Below are 12,638 nucleotides of genomic sequence, written 5' to 3'. Positions count from 1 at the left end.
GCCTGGGGCGGGGTCTGCAGTGCAGAGCAGGAGCCTCCTGAAGTCCAGGCCTCACCTCAGGGGTTTCCCGACTTTCTAGAGCACCTGATCCCTTCAGTTACTGGAGATGCAGCACGTACAGGGTGATGTGTTCCATTTGGAATCCGTGGGGGATGGGAGGGAACCCTGGGCGTAGTGAGACCTGGTTGTAAGTCACTGCAGCACAGCCCGGTGGAGCGCGGCCTGTGGAGAGGGGAGCCTGCACAGAGGGGTGCGGGGTCTGCCCCGTGAGCTCTCCACTGGCGCCCGAGGGGACCGGGCAAGGCTGGAGGTAGCAGCCTCAAGTCTTGAGTGAGGACCCGCAGCAGTGGTGTGTGGGTGTGAGTCCTGCTGCTGGCAGCTGGGCCTCAGCTCGCGCCCTCACTGCGCGTTGCTGTGAGGATAATGCAGTCAGGCGGGTGCACACCGCATCTGGCGCCCGGGAGCACGAGTAAGTGCAGCTGCCGAGAAGGGGTGCTGGCAGAGGCACCGTCTCCTGGGAGGAATGTTCCGGGCCCACGGCTCCCCAGCCTGCCCAGCTAGAGGGTTTGCCTGCATTGGGATTACAGACCCAAGAGGGTGGCTACTGAGATGGGGTGGTCAGGCTTGTGCCCAAGGAGCCCCTGAGGTGTGGGGAGTATCCCTTGCCACCCCACGTGCCCCTCACCAGACTCAGGACCCCCCGACTTTGCTGCACAGCACTGGGGGTTCCCAACACACAGGCCTCTGTGCCCTTGGCCTGCTCTCCACTCTCCGCAGTCGCTCCTGCTGGACCTTGGGTCTTGGCTGCAATGTCCTCTCCTTGGAGGCCCTTCCTGACACCCAGCATGCTCTGTCCCTCCACTGGCTGAGCTGCCTGAGGACCTCACCCACCCACCTTGTTGCACTCCCAGCTGCTCCCCAACTCCAAGCCCAGAGCTGATCTCCCTCTCCACCCACCCACCTACCCACAGAGCCCTGTCAGTTCTCACTCTTGCTGGTCTGTGACATCCCGCCCCCTCCCTCCAGCATCTAAGTATCTACTGAGCACCTCAGCATCAGCAAAATAAGCCAGTGTCCCCGGGCTGCCTGCCCTGGCTGCCTCCTGCCCCCAGCACCACAGCTGTGCTCCAGGGCCCTCCTCTCAGCCCCTCCCACTGCCGCCTCCATGTGCCACCTCCCCACTGCCCTGCCTCCCTTCTCCCCAGTCCTTTCTAAACCTACTCTGTCCAGTTGGGTAGCCACTAGCTGCATGTGGCTATTAAAACTAACATTTTATTTAAATTATACGTTTCTTTATTGTTGACAACATTACAGATGTCCCCATTTCCCTCCCCCCTTTGTCCTCCTCCACCCAGCCCCTGCTCACCCCAGGCCTCTCCCACACTATTGTCCATGTCCATGGGTTATGCATATGTGCATATATGTTTGGTTAATCTCTTCCCTTCCTCCCCTCCCCTCTCAGATGTCAATCGTTCATGCATCCATGCCCCTGCTTCAATTTTGCTTGTCAGTTTATTTTGTTCATTAGATTCCACATATAAGTGAGATCATGTGATACTTGTCTTTCTTTCACTGGCTTATTTTGCTTAGAATAATACTCTCCAGGTCCCTCCATGCTGTCTCAAAGGGTAAGAGATCCCTCTTTTTTACAGCAGCGTAGTATTTCATGGTGTAAATGTACCACAGCTTTTTAATCCACTCATCTACTGTTGGGCACTTGGGCAGTTGCCAGATCTTAGCTACTGTAAATTGTGCTGTTGTGAACATAGGGGTGCGTGTACTCTTCCTGATTGGTGTTTGGGGATTCTTGGACGATATTCCCAGAAGTGGGATCGCTGGGTCAAACAGCAGTTCCATTTTTTTTTATTTTTTGAGGAAACTCATACTGTTTTCCACAGTGGCTGCACCAGTCTGCACTCCCACCAGCAGTGCACGAGGGTTCCCTTTTCTCCACATCCTCGCCAGCACTGTTGTTTGATTTGTTGATGGTAGCCATTCTGGCAGGTGTGAGGTGATGCCTCATTGTCGCTTTCATTTGCATCCCTCTGGTTAGTGAGGAGCATTTTTCATGTCTATCGGCCGTCCGTATGTCCTTTCTGGAGACAGGGCTGTTCTGGAGAAGTGTTTATTCAGGTCCTTTGCTTCAGTTTCCCCAGTCAATTTCTTTATTTTTTTTTTTTATTTGAGAGAGAGAGGAAGGGACAGTGAGAAACGTCGATTTGTTGTTCCACTTAGATATGCATTCATTGGTTGATTCTTGTATGTGTCCTGACCGAGGATCAAATCCGCAACCTTAGTGTATTGGGTTGATGTGCAAACTCATTAGTCAACAGAGCCAAATATCAACAGTACAACGATTGAAATTTCTTTTGAGAGCCAAATTCTTTAAACTTAAACTATATAGGTAGGTACATTGTTATTAACTTAATTAGGGTACTCCTAAGGCTTAGGAAGAGCCACACTCAGGGGGCCAAAGAGCCGCATGTGGCTCGCGAGCCGCAGTTTGCCGACCATGATTCTAGCCAACTGAGCTCCCCGGCCAGGGCGCACCAGTCCATTCAAGTGCTCAGTAGCCACATGTGGCCGGTGGCTGGTGGGTTGGCCACCACAGGCCTGGAGGTTTCCACTATCAGAGCGCGTGTCATCAGATAGCTGTGCAAGCTAACAGATTCGTCATCCTCACGCCCAGCCTGATGGTGTTGCCCTGCTCAGAGCCTTCAGTGGCTGGCGACAGGCCAGCCTCACCTGCATCCTGCCCCAGCCCCGCTAGGTGGGAGCTGTGTGGGCCTCCAGCCCTGGAGAGCAGTGGTTTGTACAGGTGGTCAGAGAGACGCTCTGCAAGTTGCTTTATCCTCTGAGCCTCAGTTTACTCATCTGTAAAGTATGGATAATAATTCCTCCCTCCAAGGATGGTTGTGAGGGTCAAGTCTGTATGAAACCCAGCCAACAGCTGGCACATGTTTAAGCATGCAGTAGTGGTGACCGTCACATTAACATGAACAAGGCGAGTGGGGGCACATCGAGAAGCCAGCTCACAACAGCTGTGAGCCCCAGTGCTGAGCACAGCTGTCCGGTTGGCTGGTACCTGAGGATGAGTAATCTGTTGAGCCTACAGTCCTGTCCATAGGACGTTTTGGGGTAGTGGAACTGTTCTGTATGTCCACTGCCCACTGGCCTCTGGGGACCAGAAGCTGGTGTCCTGGGTGAGCCAGTGACCAGTGGGGAAAGGGGAAGAGGCCCCAAGGAGCAAGGGCAGGTCCCAGCCTTGGGAATCAACCTTCCCAGGCACGTGCTCGCCCTCTGTGGCAGCTGGCGGGAGCTGGGGTTGGGTGGAGAGATTTGGAGGAAGGAGAGGGGCAGGGGGCAGGGGGCTGGTTGTGGAGCAGGGGGAGAGGTGGTTCACCCTGGAGAGGGCTTCTGGGCTTGGGCGTTGGCCTGAGCATTCTGCCAGCCCAGACCCTTGTGCCCAGGCACGCTGGTATGCTGGTGGCATGGGTGCCCTGTCTTCCTCCAACACTGCCTGGCTGGTCCGAGAACTGGTTCCCAGTGCAGCCCTGCCTCTCCCTCTGGGCCTCGGTTTCCTTTCCCCTCTGCAGCGGGGACAGCCGCTGCCTCGTGGTGAACAGGGTTTGCCAGGACTCTGGTCACCTGGAACAGATGGAGTTCCTGGCCAGGACTGGTCCCATGAGGCCACTCCCTCACTCGGGAATGCCCGGGGGTCCTCGTATAGCAGATCCTCCCTCAGCCAGGCCATTCGTGTTTGTCCCAGGGCAGGACCCCAACATCTGCAGTCCCACTGTCTCCGTTTCCACCTGTTTCATTCCCACTAGTCCTGTGTGGCTAAGCAACTACCTTAACCTCCCCAAGCCTCTGTTTTCTCATCTACAAAATGGAGACATACGGACGTTCCTCCAGGATTGGTCCCTGAACTGGCTCCTAACTTCTCTCCAGCCCTCATAGCTGCAGTGCCCGGCACACAGCGAGGTCTCAGTAAATGCCCACCGGTGGCCTCAGTAAATGCCCACCGGTGGCCTGGGTAATGTGCTGGCTGGAGAGTGACCCCTGCGTGTAGGCTTGACTTAGGAGCCCTGCCTGATGGAGCCGGGCCGAAGGAATGAATAGGATGACGAGAGGTGAGGAAATAAACAGCACCGGTTTCGTGCATCTGCCCAGAACCCCGGAATCTGTCCTGTTCTGAGCCACCCCCTCTGCTCCTCTCCGAGTGGAGCCATGGACCCTCGTGTTGGAAGGACCCTCAGTCCCCGAGACGAAGGGAGCATAGGAGTCACGTCGCTGCCTTCTGATCCGGAGCCGCCGACTTCCCCGCTTGATCCTAAGGAAGGACCCGGAAGCAATAGCAGGAGCCCCGGGAGGCGGATTCAGGCGCCAGGAGGACTCTGGCAGCCCAAGGGCTCGGAAGGAGCGGCTCTCAGGATTGGACAGACAGAAGCCAAGGGGGCACTTGGCAGGGACACTGGCCTGGGCAAAGGCTGGACAATATTCTTACTTGAGGGCCCTTCAGACCCTGGGAGAGGAGTCTGACCCCTCCGTGGGGCTCCAGATCCCCCAGGTTCTGGCCTCAGGTTTGGATGAGTCACTGAGAAATGCCCGGGGAGATAGTGGGTGCCAGTTGGTGGTGAGGAGCCCTACAACTGGCCTGGTCCTTTCACAGAGCTGCCAGGAACCAGGCCTGGCGTGTTCAGTCGGGTCATCTCCTTTTGCTCATCTGGCAGGAAACCCAAATGGAAGGAAAGAAACAGGCATTTTTAGAGCATCTACCAAGTTCCAGGCTCCATGCAGGTGTTTTGACACCTGGGCTCATCCAGATCGCCCACAGGAGTGCGGGGAGAGGATGATGTCTTCCTTCATTTGAAGACAGGCTCAGAGAGGCGAAGTAACTTGCTTGAGGACACACAGCTTGTAAGTTACAGCACTGGGACTCACACCAAAGCCAATATTTACTGAGCACCTACTGTGTGCATAGGCCCCGTTACTAGTCCTTGGCGTGGATTAACCAATTTGATCCTCACAGTAACCCTGAGACAGGGAGTGCTATACCCCCATTTTATTTAGAGGGGAACTGAGCATAGAGAGGCGGAGTGATTTGCAAGGTCAGAGACAGTGTTCGGATCTGACACTCACCACAGGCCTACTCTGTCTTGGGCGCTGCTGGGCGGCAGAGTTGGCTGCAACGAGGCACCTCCTGCCTCCCTCAGGTCACGTGGGCAGGACTGAGGTGGGGTGGCAGGTGAGCACAGGGAGGTGGGCTTCAGCTCACAGTCAAGATGCCCTCTCAAGCAGATGACCTCTAGGAGAGGGGGTGAGGGCCCATCCGAAGTGCTCCCAGGGTGGGGGGTTTCGATGGGCACATTCCTGCCCAGGAGTGGAGACCGAGGGGGTGGGCTGGTCTCTGAGATGTTCCCCTATTGACAGAGCGCCCTGAGCACCTACCAGGGCTTGGACCTGTCCCTGCAGGACACAGACCACAGGGGCCCTTCTCCCAGCTGGAGGAGTTGAGTGCCCAAGGCTGTCCCAGAGATGAGGACACCAGGCCTCAGGGTCCTCAGGCAGGTGAGGAAGGGGCCGGGAGTTGGCCCACAGGGGACATGGCCATGAGCTGCTGAACCACAGAGGAGGCCGCCTCAGGGCACCCCCAGGACTGAGCTAGGACCCTGGTCAGCGCAGGCGAGCTCAGGACCATGGATAGCACCCCCGCGACAGCTGTCGGGGTTGTCTGCACTGGAGGCTGCTGCCCGCCTGGCCAGCTCGACCGTCACAGCCTCAGCCTCCAGGGAGCACCTGTCTCCTCTCACCAGGGCCCCCACTGGACTCAGCCTGAGCCCCACCCTGCATCATACTGTGCCATGGGGTTTAGGCTCATCTGCTTCCCCCCTCACTCCATCAGGCTTCCACGTGGAGCTAACGGGAGCAGTGGGAAGAGGGGGGAAGGAAGAAAATCGGCCCAGCTGGGACCCTCCGGGTGGGCACAGCCACGGCGGGCTGTGAGGCTGCGAGTCAGCACAGGAGGCGGCGGCCCGGGGTGGGCTGGTCCTGCTGCCATCCTGGGTCAGGGTCAGCATCAGCTCCCTCCTCCGTGATTATCTGGCCACCAGGAAGCACCTGGCCCATCCCCACCACCTTCACCCCCTCAAATAGGAGACCCAGCCCCTGGGGCTGGGGAAACTCACAGATTATGTGGGGTCCCTCTGCGGACCTTTGCCCGGCTGCTCCTCCCCCGCCCAGGCTCTCTGCTCTCTGCCAGGCTGGGGAGCAGCAGCAGCAGCCAGAGGAGCTGAAGCCCATCGACCCTCGGGGTGTGTGCGGCACTTTACGTGATGATGACCGAGTCCTTGTATAGGTGAGAAAGGGAGGCGCAGGGACGTTTTCAGCCCCCGAGGCCACACAGGGAGCAGCAGAGCCGGGATTGGGGCCGGGCAGCCTGGTTCCAGAATGGGCGCAGGGAAGCAGCCGGGTTATGTGGGGTCCCTCTGCGGACCTTTGCCCGGCTGCTCCTCCCCCGCCCAGGCTCTCTGCTCTCTGCCAGGCTGGGGAGCAGCAGCAGCAGCCAGAGGAGCTGAAGCCCATCGACCCTCGGGGTGTGCGCGGCACTTTACGTGATGATGACCGAGTCCTTGTATAGACGAGAAAGGAGGTGCAGGGAAGTTTTCAGCCCCCCTGAGGCCACACAGGGAGCAGCAGAGCTGGGATTGGGACCGGGCAGCCTGGTTCCAGAATGGGCGCAGGGAAGCGGCCGGGCGCTTTTGAGGAGGCGAGGGTCTATCCTGCCGCCGGGAGACAGACATCAGGGGAGATGACACTGGGTTGTCTTCCCTCGTCACCAGTGGACACTTCGTAGGACCCTGTCTCCTACTTGGGTTGAAGTTGGCAGATGGAAGGGGCTCAGGACAGCTTTCCCACTGGATTAAATCCCACTGTTAACCCCACAGGATCGAGTCTGACCCTTAGGGATTGTGTGACACTGAGCAAGTTAGAGCATCTCTCTGGCCTCGGTCTCCTCATCTGTGGAATGGGATGACAACGGTACCTGCTTCGTGCCGGGAGGATTCAGTGAGGCTGTGTGTAGAACGTGCTTAGGACAGCAGCCGGGCTGTGCCAGTGACGTTAGCTCTATGGTTCCGCCTGATGTTTCTCCGTGAAGCTTTACAGTGGACGCAGAAATGCTGCTGGCCGGGCCCAGGCTGGCTCCATGGCCACCTGCGCTGGGGAGGGGTACCGCCTCGGCTGTGAGGAGGGACTCAGGCACTGGCTTGGGAATGTGACTTATGTTCAAGTCTTGAGCATCTACTTAGTGTCATTGGGGAGAGTCTCAACAGCTTTCTTTTTTCTTTTTTTAAAATATATTTTATTGATTTTTTCCTGCGAGGAAGGGAGAGGGATAGAGAGTTAGAAACATGGATGAGAGAGGAACATCGATCAGCTGCCTCCTGCACTCCCCCCACTGGGGATGTGCCCACAACCAAGGTACATGCCCTTGACCGGAATCGAACCCGGGACCCTTTGGTCCGCAGGCCGATGCTCTATCCACTGAGCCAAACCAGTCAGGGCTCATCAGCTTTCTGCGTCTCAGTTTCCCCATCTGTGGAAACAAAGCCCTTACAATGACCTTCCAGCGTGGTTGAGACTTGGTGAGACCCTAGTTCCCAATGCTTATTTGTTTATTCCATTTCCTACTTATCTGCCTGTCAGTCAAGAAATGTATCGAAGCCGTGGCCAGTGTTGGTAAGTGGTTAGAGCATCAGCCTGCACACCAGAGGGTCTTGAGTTCAACTCCTGGTCAAGGGCACATACCTGGGTTTCGGGTTTGTTCCCCGCCCCCAGTAGGGTGCATGCGGAAGGCAACCAATCATTGTGTCTCTCTCACATCAATGTTTCTCTCTCTCTCTTCCCTTCTCCCCCCTCCCTTCCATTCTCTCTAAAAATCAATGGAAAAAATATCCTCGGGTGAGAATTTTAAAAAACTTATTTGAAACACTTATCAAAACACATGAAGATAAGATAAAAAGGAATCAGGCCAGGAAGAATAAGAGTTTAAAAAATACGGCCCTGACCGGTGTGGCTCAGTTGGTTGAGCATCGTCCTGTGCACCACAAGGTCTCTGGTTCGATTCCTGGTCAGGGCACATGCCCAGGCTGCGGGGTCAGTCCCTGGTTGGGGCATGTACAGGAGGCAACCAACAGAGGTTTCTCTCTCACATCGATGCTTCTCTCTCTCTCTCACTCCCTCTCCCTTCCTCTCTCAAATCAATAAAAACATTTTTAAAAAGTACAGGCAGCTGTGAGTGAAGGTGTCCCAGAAAATGCAGTTTATGAGGCACTGACTTCCTCTGAGCCGACCACTGTGCACGTTTGAGCTTCCTGGCAGCCCAAGTGGCCTCCCTCCGAAGGCCCCAGGCATTGGCGTCTGTCCTCGAAGGCACCGCTGGCCAGGGGTCACCAGGTCCTAAAGGCCAGCCTGGCCAGGGGAGTCCGGTCACTGTGACCTCGGTGGGGTCCAAGCGCCCCCTTTGGGAAAAGCAGGGTGGTCACTTGCCTCCCTGAGTGTCTTCCCTGCCAAGGCCTTTGTTCGCTGTTGCCAGGGGATTTAGTCCTGGCCCCGCCCTGCCCTGCCCTCCACAGCTCCAGCCCAGTTCACTCCAGCCAGGGCAGGGATTGGGGTGTGCCCTACAGAGGCAGGTCCCACGTAGGGGGCCAGTCTGCCCGAGCCATCGGGGCTCCCTTGCCAGGTCCTGAGCCCCTCAGGTGGGCCACTCTGGAGGCTTCTGCTGTGCTGACCTCAGTTTGCAGTTGCCTTTGACCCGGGCCCTGCCATGGCAACAGCTCCCCGCCTGCCTTTATTGGGCCTCACCCCAGTGCCCCTGCGCTCATTCTGCTGGCTGGTCTGCCTGCTCGCACTCCCCCAGAGCAGGGCTGGAATCCACTGTGGAGCCCGGAGACCCACTTCAAAATGCTGCCAAGGAGCGGCCCCTCCTCCCGCCTTCCCGAAGGCCAGAGGCCACCAGCCCTGCCTCTGCCCTGGGACAGCTGACACTCAGCAGAGGTGAGGCCCCCGCCCCCCGTGGTCCTGCTGCCTGCAGTCCGCTGTGCTGGCCGCTGTGGACAGGCTCCGGGAAGGGCGGTGTTTAAACGGAACACGATGGGACCTCTGGGACCTGACAGCACAGGTACTGCTCGGCCCGGGGTTGGCGACGCGACTGTTCCTGACGGCGGCTAGGAGCCGCCCAGGCTCACGCCCAGCTTTGTAACTTTGAGCAGATCCCCGAAGCCCCTCGCTTCCCTCCTTTATAAAATGAAAGGATTGGGGGAGATGGTCCTTAAAATCTGTTCGAGATCAAACATTCATGATTCTGTGCCTTGTGACCATGTAGCTCAGTGTTGGAGCCTTCTAGCCTTGAGCACTGAAAGGACGAACGTTTGCCCTGGCTGGTGTGGCTCAGTGGGTTGAGCGTTGCCCGTGCGTGGAAAGGTCACCAGTCCCATTCCCGGTCGGGACACATGCCCGGGTTTCGGGTTCGATCCCCAGTCGTGATGCGTACAGAAGGCAACTGATGTTTCTCTCTCACATCACTGTTTCTCTTTCCCTCTCCCTTCCTCTCTCTCTAAAATCAATAAAAACATTTTGAAAACGGAAGGAACGGAAGTTTGGTGCACTCTTCCTCTCGGGGGCACCTGTGCCCTTTCCGTCCCCCACTCCTTCCCCCGAGTTACCTCTGCCTTTCCCTCTCCCAGGCTCCCAGGGCCCGTCCTTTGCTTCTGTCACTTGTTTCCTGAGCCCACACAGCCCAGCTGGCTCCCTTCTATTACCTCTTGAACTTGCTAAATAAACTTGCTCTTATCATTTTTTGGGGGGGGGGGAACAAACGTTTCCTGAGCACCCAAGCATACCCAGAACTCTGTCCATTTCACAGATGTAGAAACTGAGGCTCAGAATGGTAAGAGCCTTGCATAAGATCACAGTAGTCTAAAGCCAAGTGCATATTTTTCCACTGTTCCCTGCTGTCCTCCGAGTTAGGAAGTGAAAGGGAGGGTATGACAGGAGGACACTGAAATGACTCAGAAAGAACCAGAGAAGAAGCCACAGGAAGGAACTTTTTAAAAAAATGTTTATCCTCACGCAAGGACATGTCCATTGATGAGAGAGAGAGAGAGAGAGAGAGAGAGAGAGAGAGAGAGGAACATCTGTGTGAGATAGAAACATGGATTGGTTGCCTCCTGCATGTACCCCTACCTGGGATCAAACCGACAACCTAGACATGTGCCCTGACTGAGAACTGAACCTGCAACCTTCCAGTGTATGAGGCGACATGCCAACCAACCGCGTCACAGCAGAAAGAACGTTCTAGGTGTAAGGACTGTGCCCTATCACTGGGATCTATGGAAGGAGAAACGAAGACACCAGCTGCCAAAGGCCAGGTTTCTTTCCCAGCCCCTCCTGTGACTTGGTGGCTCACCCCAAGCAGGTCGCTGGTCCCACTCCGTGAAATGGGTATAACCGCCCTGGGCTCCAGGACAGATGAGCCAGATGGGCCCAGCCGGTGTGCAGGAGGCAGCCAATCACCGAGGTTTCTCTCACCGAGGTTTCTCTCTATCCCTCTCCCTTCCTCTTTCTCTAAAAATCAAATGTTTTCTTTAAAAACATTTTAAAAAGAAATGAGCCTGCCGAAACCAGTTTGGCTCAGTGGATAGAGCGTCGGCCTGCGGACTGAAGGGTCCCGGGTTTGATTCCGGTCAAGGGCATGTACCAGGGTTGCGGGCACATCCCCAGTGGGAGATGTGCAGGAGGCAGCTGATCGATGTTTCTCTCTCATCGATGTTTCTAACTCTCTATCTCTCTCCCTTCCTCTCTGTAAAAAATCAATAAAATATATTTAAAAAAAAGAAATGAGCCGGATTGTTATAGTTAGTGCTCGCTTGCTGCACAGGCTCATTCAGGAGATGTACAGCAAATCGAGCGTGGAGTTTAGTTCATAGTAACGTGCCTTTTCCGTCTCCTCATTGTGACAAGTGTGTGTGGTGATGTAAGATGCCAGCCCTGGGGAGAATGGTGAGGAGTGTAAGGGGACTCTCTGTACTATCTTCGCAACTTTTCTGATAAACTACAAATAATCTAAAATAGAAAGGCTACTTACATTGTAAAAAATATTTTTCTGAGGCCCTTCACAGCCATAACGAATTGATAAATTAGCCTGTGTGAATAGAGAATGGTTATATTCATGAATCACTCATGAATAGAGTGATTCATTCAAAAGAACCATGGAATATTATGTAGGATTTAAAAGGAAATGGTCACTTTATTTCTACTGATCTGAAAATCTCTTTAATTATTGATTGAGAAAAAATTTGATTAGACGTAGTGTCCAATATTTAAGAAAACTATTAAACCAAGAACAGAAAAATTGCATCTTAAAGCCAGCGATACACCTCTAATAGCTGAGATTATTTATGCCTGGAGATCAGTCTAGTGGGAGGCACGGGGTAATGAGGGGAACTTTTACTTGATTTTATTCTTTAAATATGTTAGAACTAAATGTCATCCCTTGAGACCTGTGAATTTTTTCAGTGAAAAGGCATTCAAAAGACTTGTCACTATTCCACAAGAAAAGGTAGAATAGGTAGAAAGAAAAAACGAACGAACGAACAAGAACATTGCCCTGGGCAGCGCAAAGCAGGGCCCCCAAGTCTGCAGCCTGCTCCCCTCTCCTTTGGGGCTCGTAAGCCCCCTGGGTAGACTGCACTGCAGGGTTGGGCTTTTCCCAGGATGCATTTTGTTCCTGGAGCAATGCAGCTGGTGCAGTTGGGGTGGGGGGGGGGGCCGGGTGGCAGGTACGGCTGCAGAGGCAGGATGTGGGTGACCTGGTGGTCTCCGGGGGAAGCGCTGTGGGAGCAGAGGGAGGTCCTGAACCAGGAGGGGAGTTTGTGTGATACTGTGGATGCCAGGGGTACTGGGTACAGCAAGGTGGACCAGCAGGCTTGATGCCTGGGGGGGCAGGAGGTGATTGCATGTAGGGTCCCCAGCAACTGGCCAGGACATTCACAAACACGGTGGCAGCAAAGGCCTGGTCATGTCCGGCTCCTAGAAGGGCCGCAGGTTCCCCTGCCCCAGGAATGCAGACCTCTGACCTGTCTGCTCTCCCCTTCCCCGCAGGATGAAGATGAGACGCTACAAGCTCTTTCTCATGTTCTGTATGGCCGGCCTGTGCCTCATCTCCTTCCTGCACTTCTTTAAGACCCTGTCCTACGTCACCTTCCCCAGAGAACTGGCCTCCCTCAGCCCGAACCTCCTGTCCAGCTTCTTCTGGAACAATGCCCCCGTCACGCCCCAGGCCAGCCCAGAACCGGGGAGCCCCGACCTGCTGCGTACCCCACTCTATTCCCACTCGCCCCTGCTCCAGCCGCTGTCCCCCAGCAAGGCCGCCGAGGAACTCCACCGCATGGACTTCGTGCTCCCCGAGGACACCACCGAGTATTTCGTCCGCACCAAAGCCGGGGGTGTCTGCTTCAAGCCGGGTACCAAGGTGCTGGAGAAGCCCCCGTCGGGGCGGCCAGAGGAGAAGACGGAGGGGGGCGATGGCTCATCTGCCCGGGGCCCAGCCCGGCACCTGCTGAGCGCCAGGGAGCGCA

At 55.7% G+C, this 12,638-nt stretch overlaps 1 protein-coding gene across 1 annotated transcript in view; it reads left to right on the top strand.

The window, feature by feature from the left end:
* MGAT3 (mannosyl (beta-1,4-)-glycoprotein beta-1,4-N-acetylglucosaminyltransferase) overlaps window positions 1-12,638 on the top strand; it is a 46,517-nt gene that overhangs the window by 29,650 nt on the left and 4,229 nt on the right. Inside the window, exon 2 of the mRNA XM_014543830.1 lies at window positions 12,163-12,631. Within this exon, the coding sequence (XP_014399316.1) occupies window positions 12,164-12,631 (468 nt within the window). The 5' untranslated portion in view covers window position 12,163. The remainder of the gene's footprint in view (window positions 1-12,162; window positions 12,632-12,638) is intronic.

This window comes from Myotis brandtii, unplaced genomic scaffold, assembly GCF_000412655.1.
Source record: "Myotis brandtii unplaced genomic scaffold, ASM41265v1 scaffold339, whole genome shotgun sequence".
NCBI lineage: Eukaryota > Metazoa > Chordata > Mammalia > Chiroptera > Vespertilionidae > Myotis > Myotis brandtii.
This window is presented reverse-complemented; position numbering and strand designations above follow the sequence as displayed.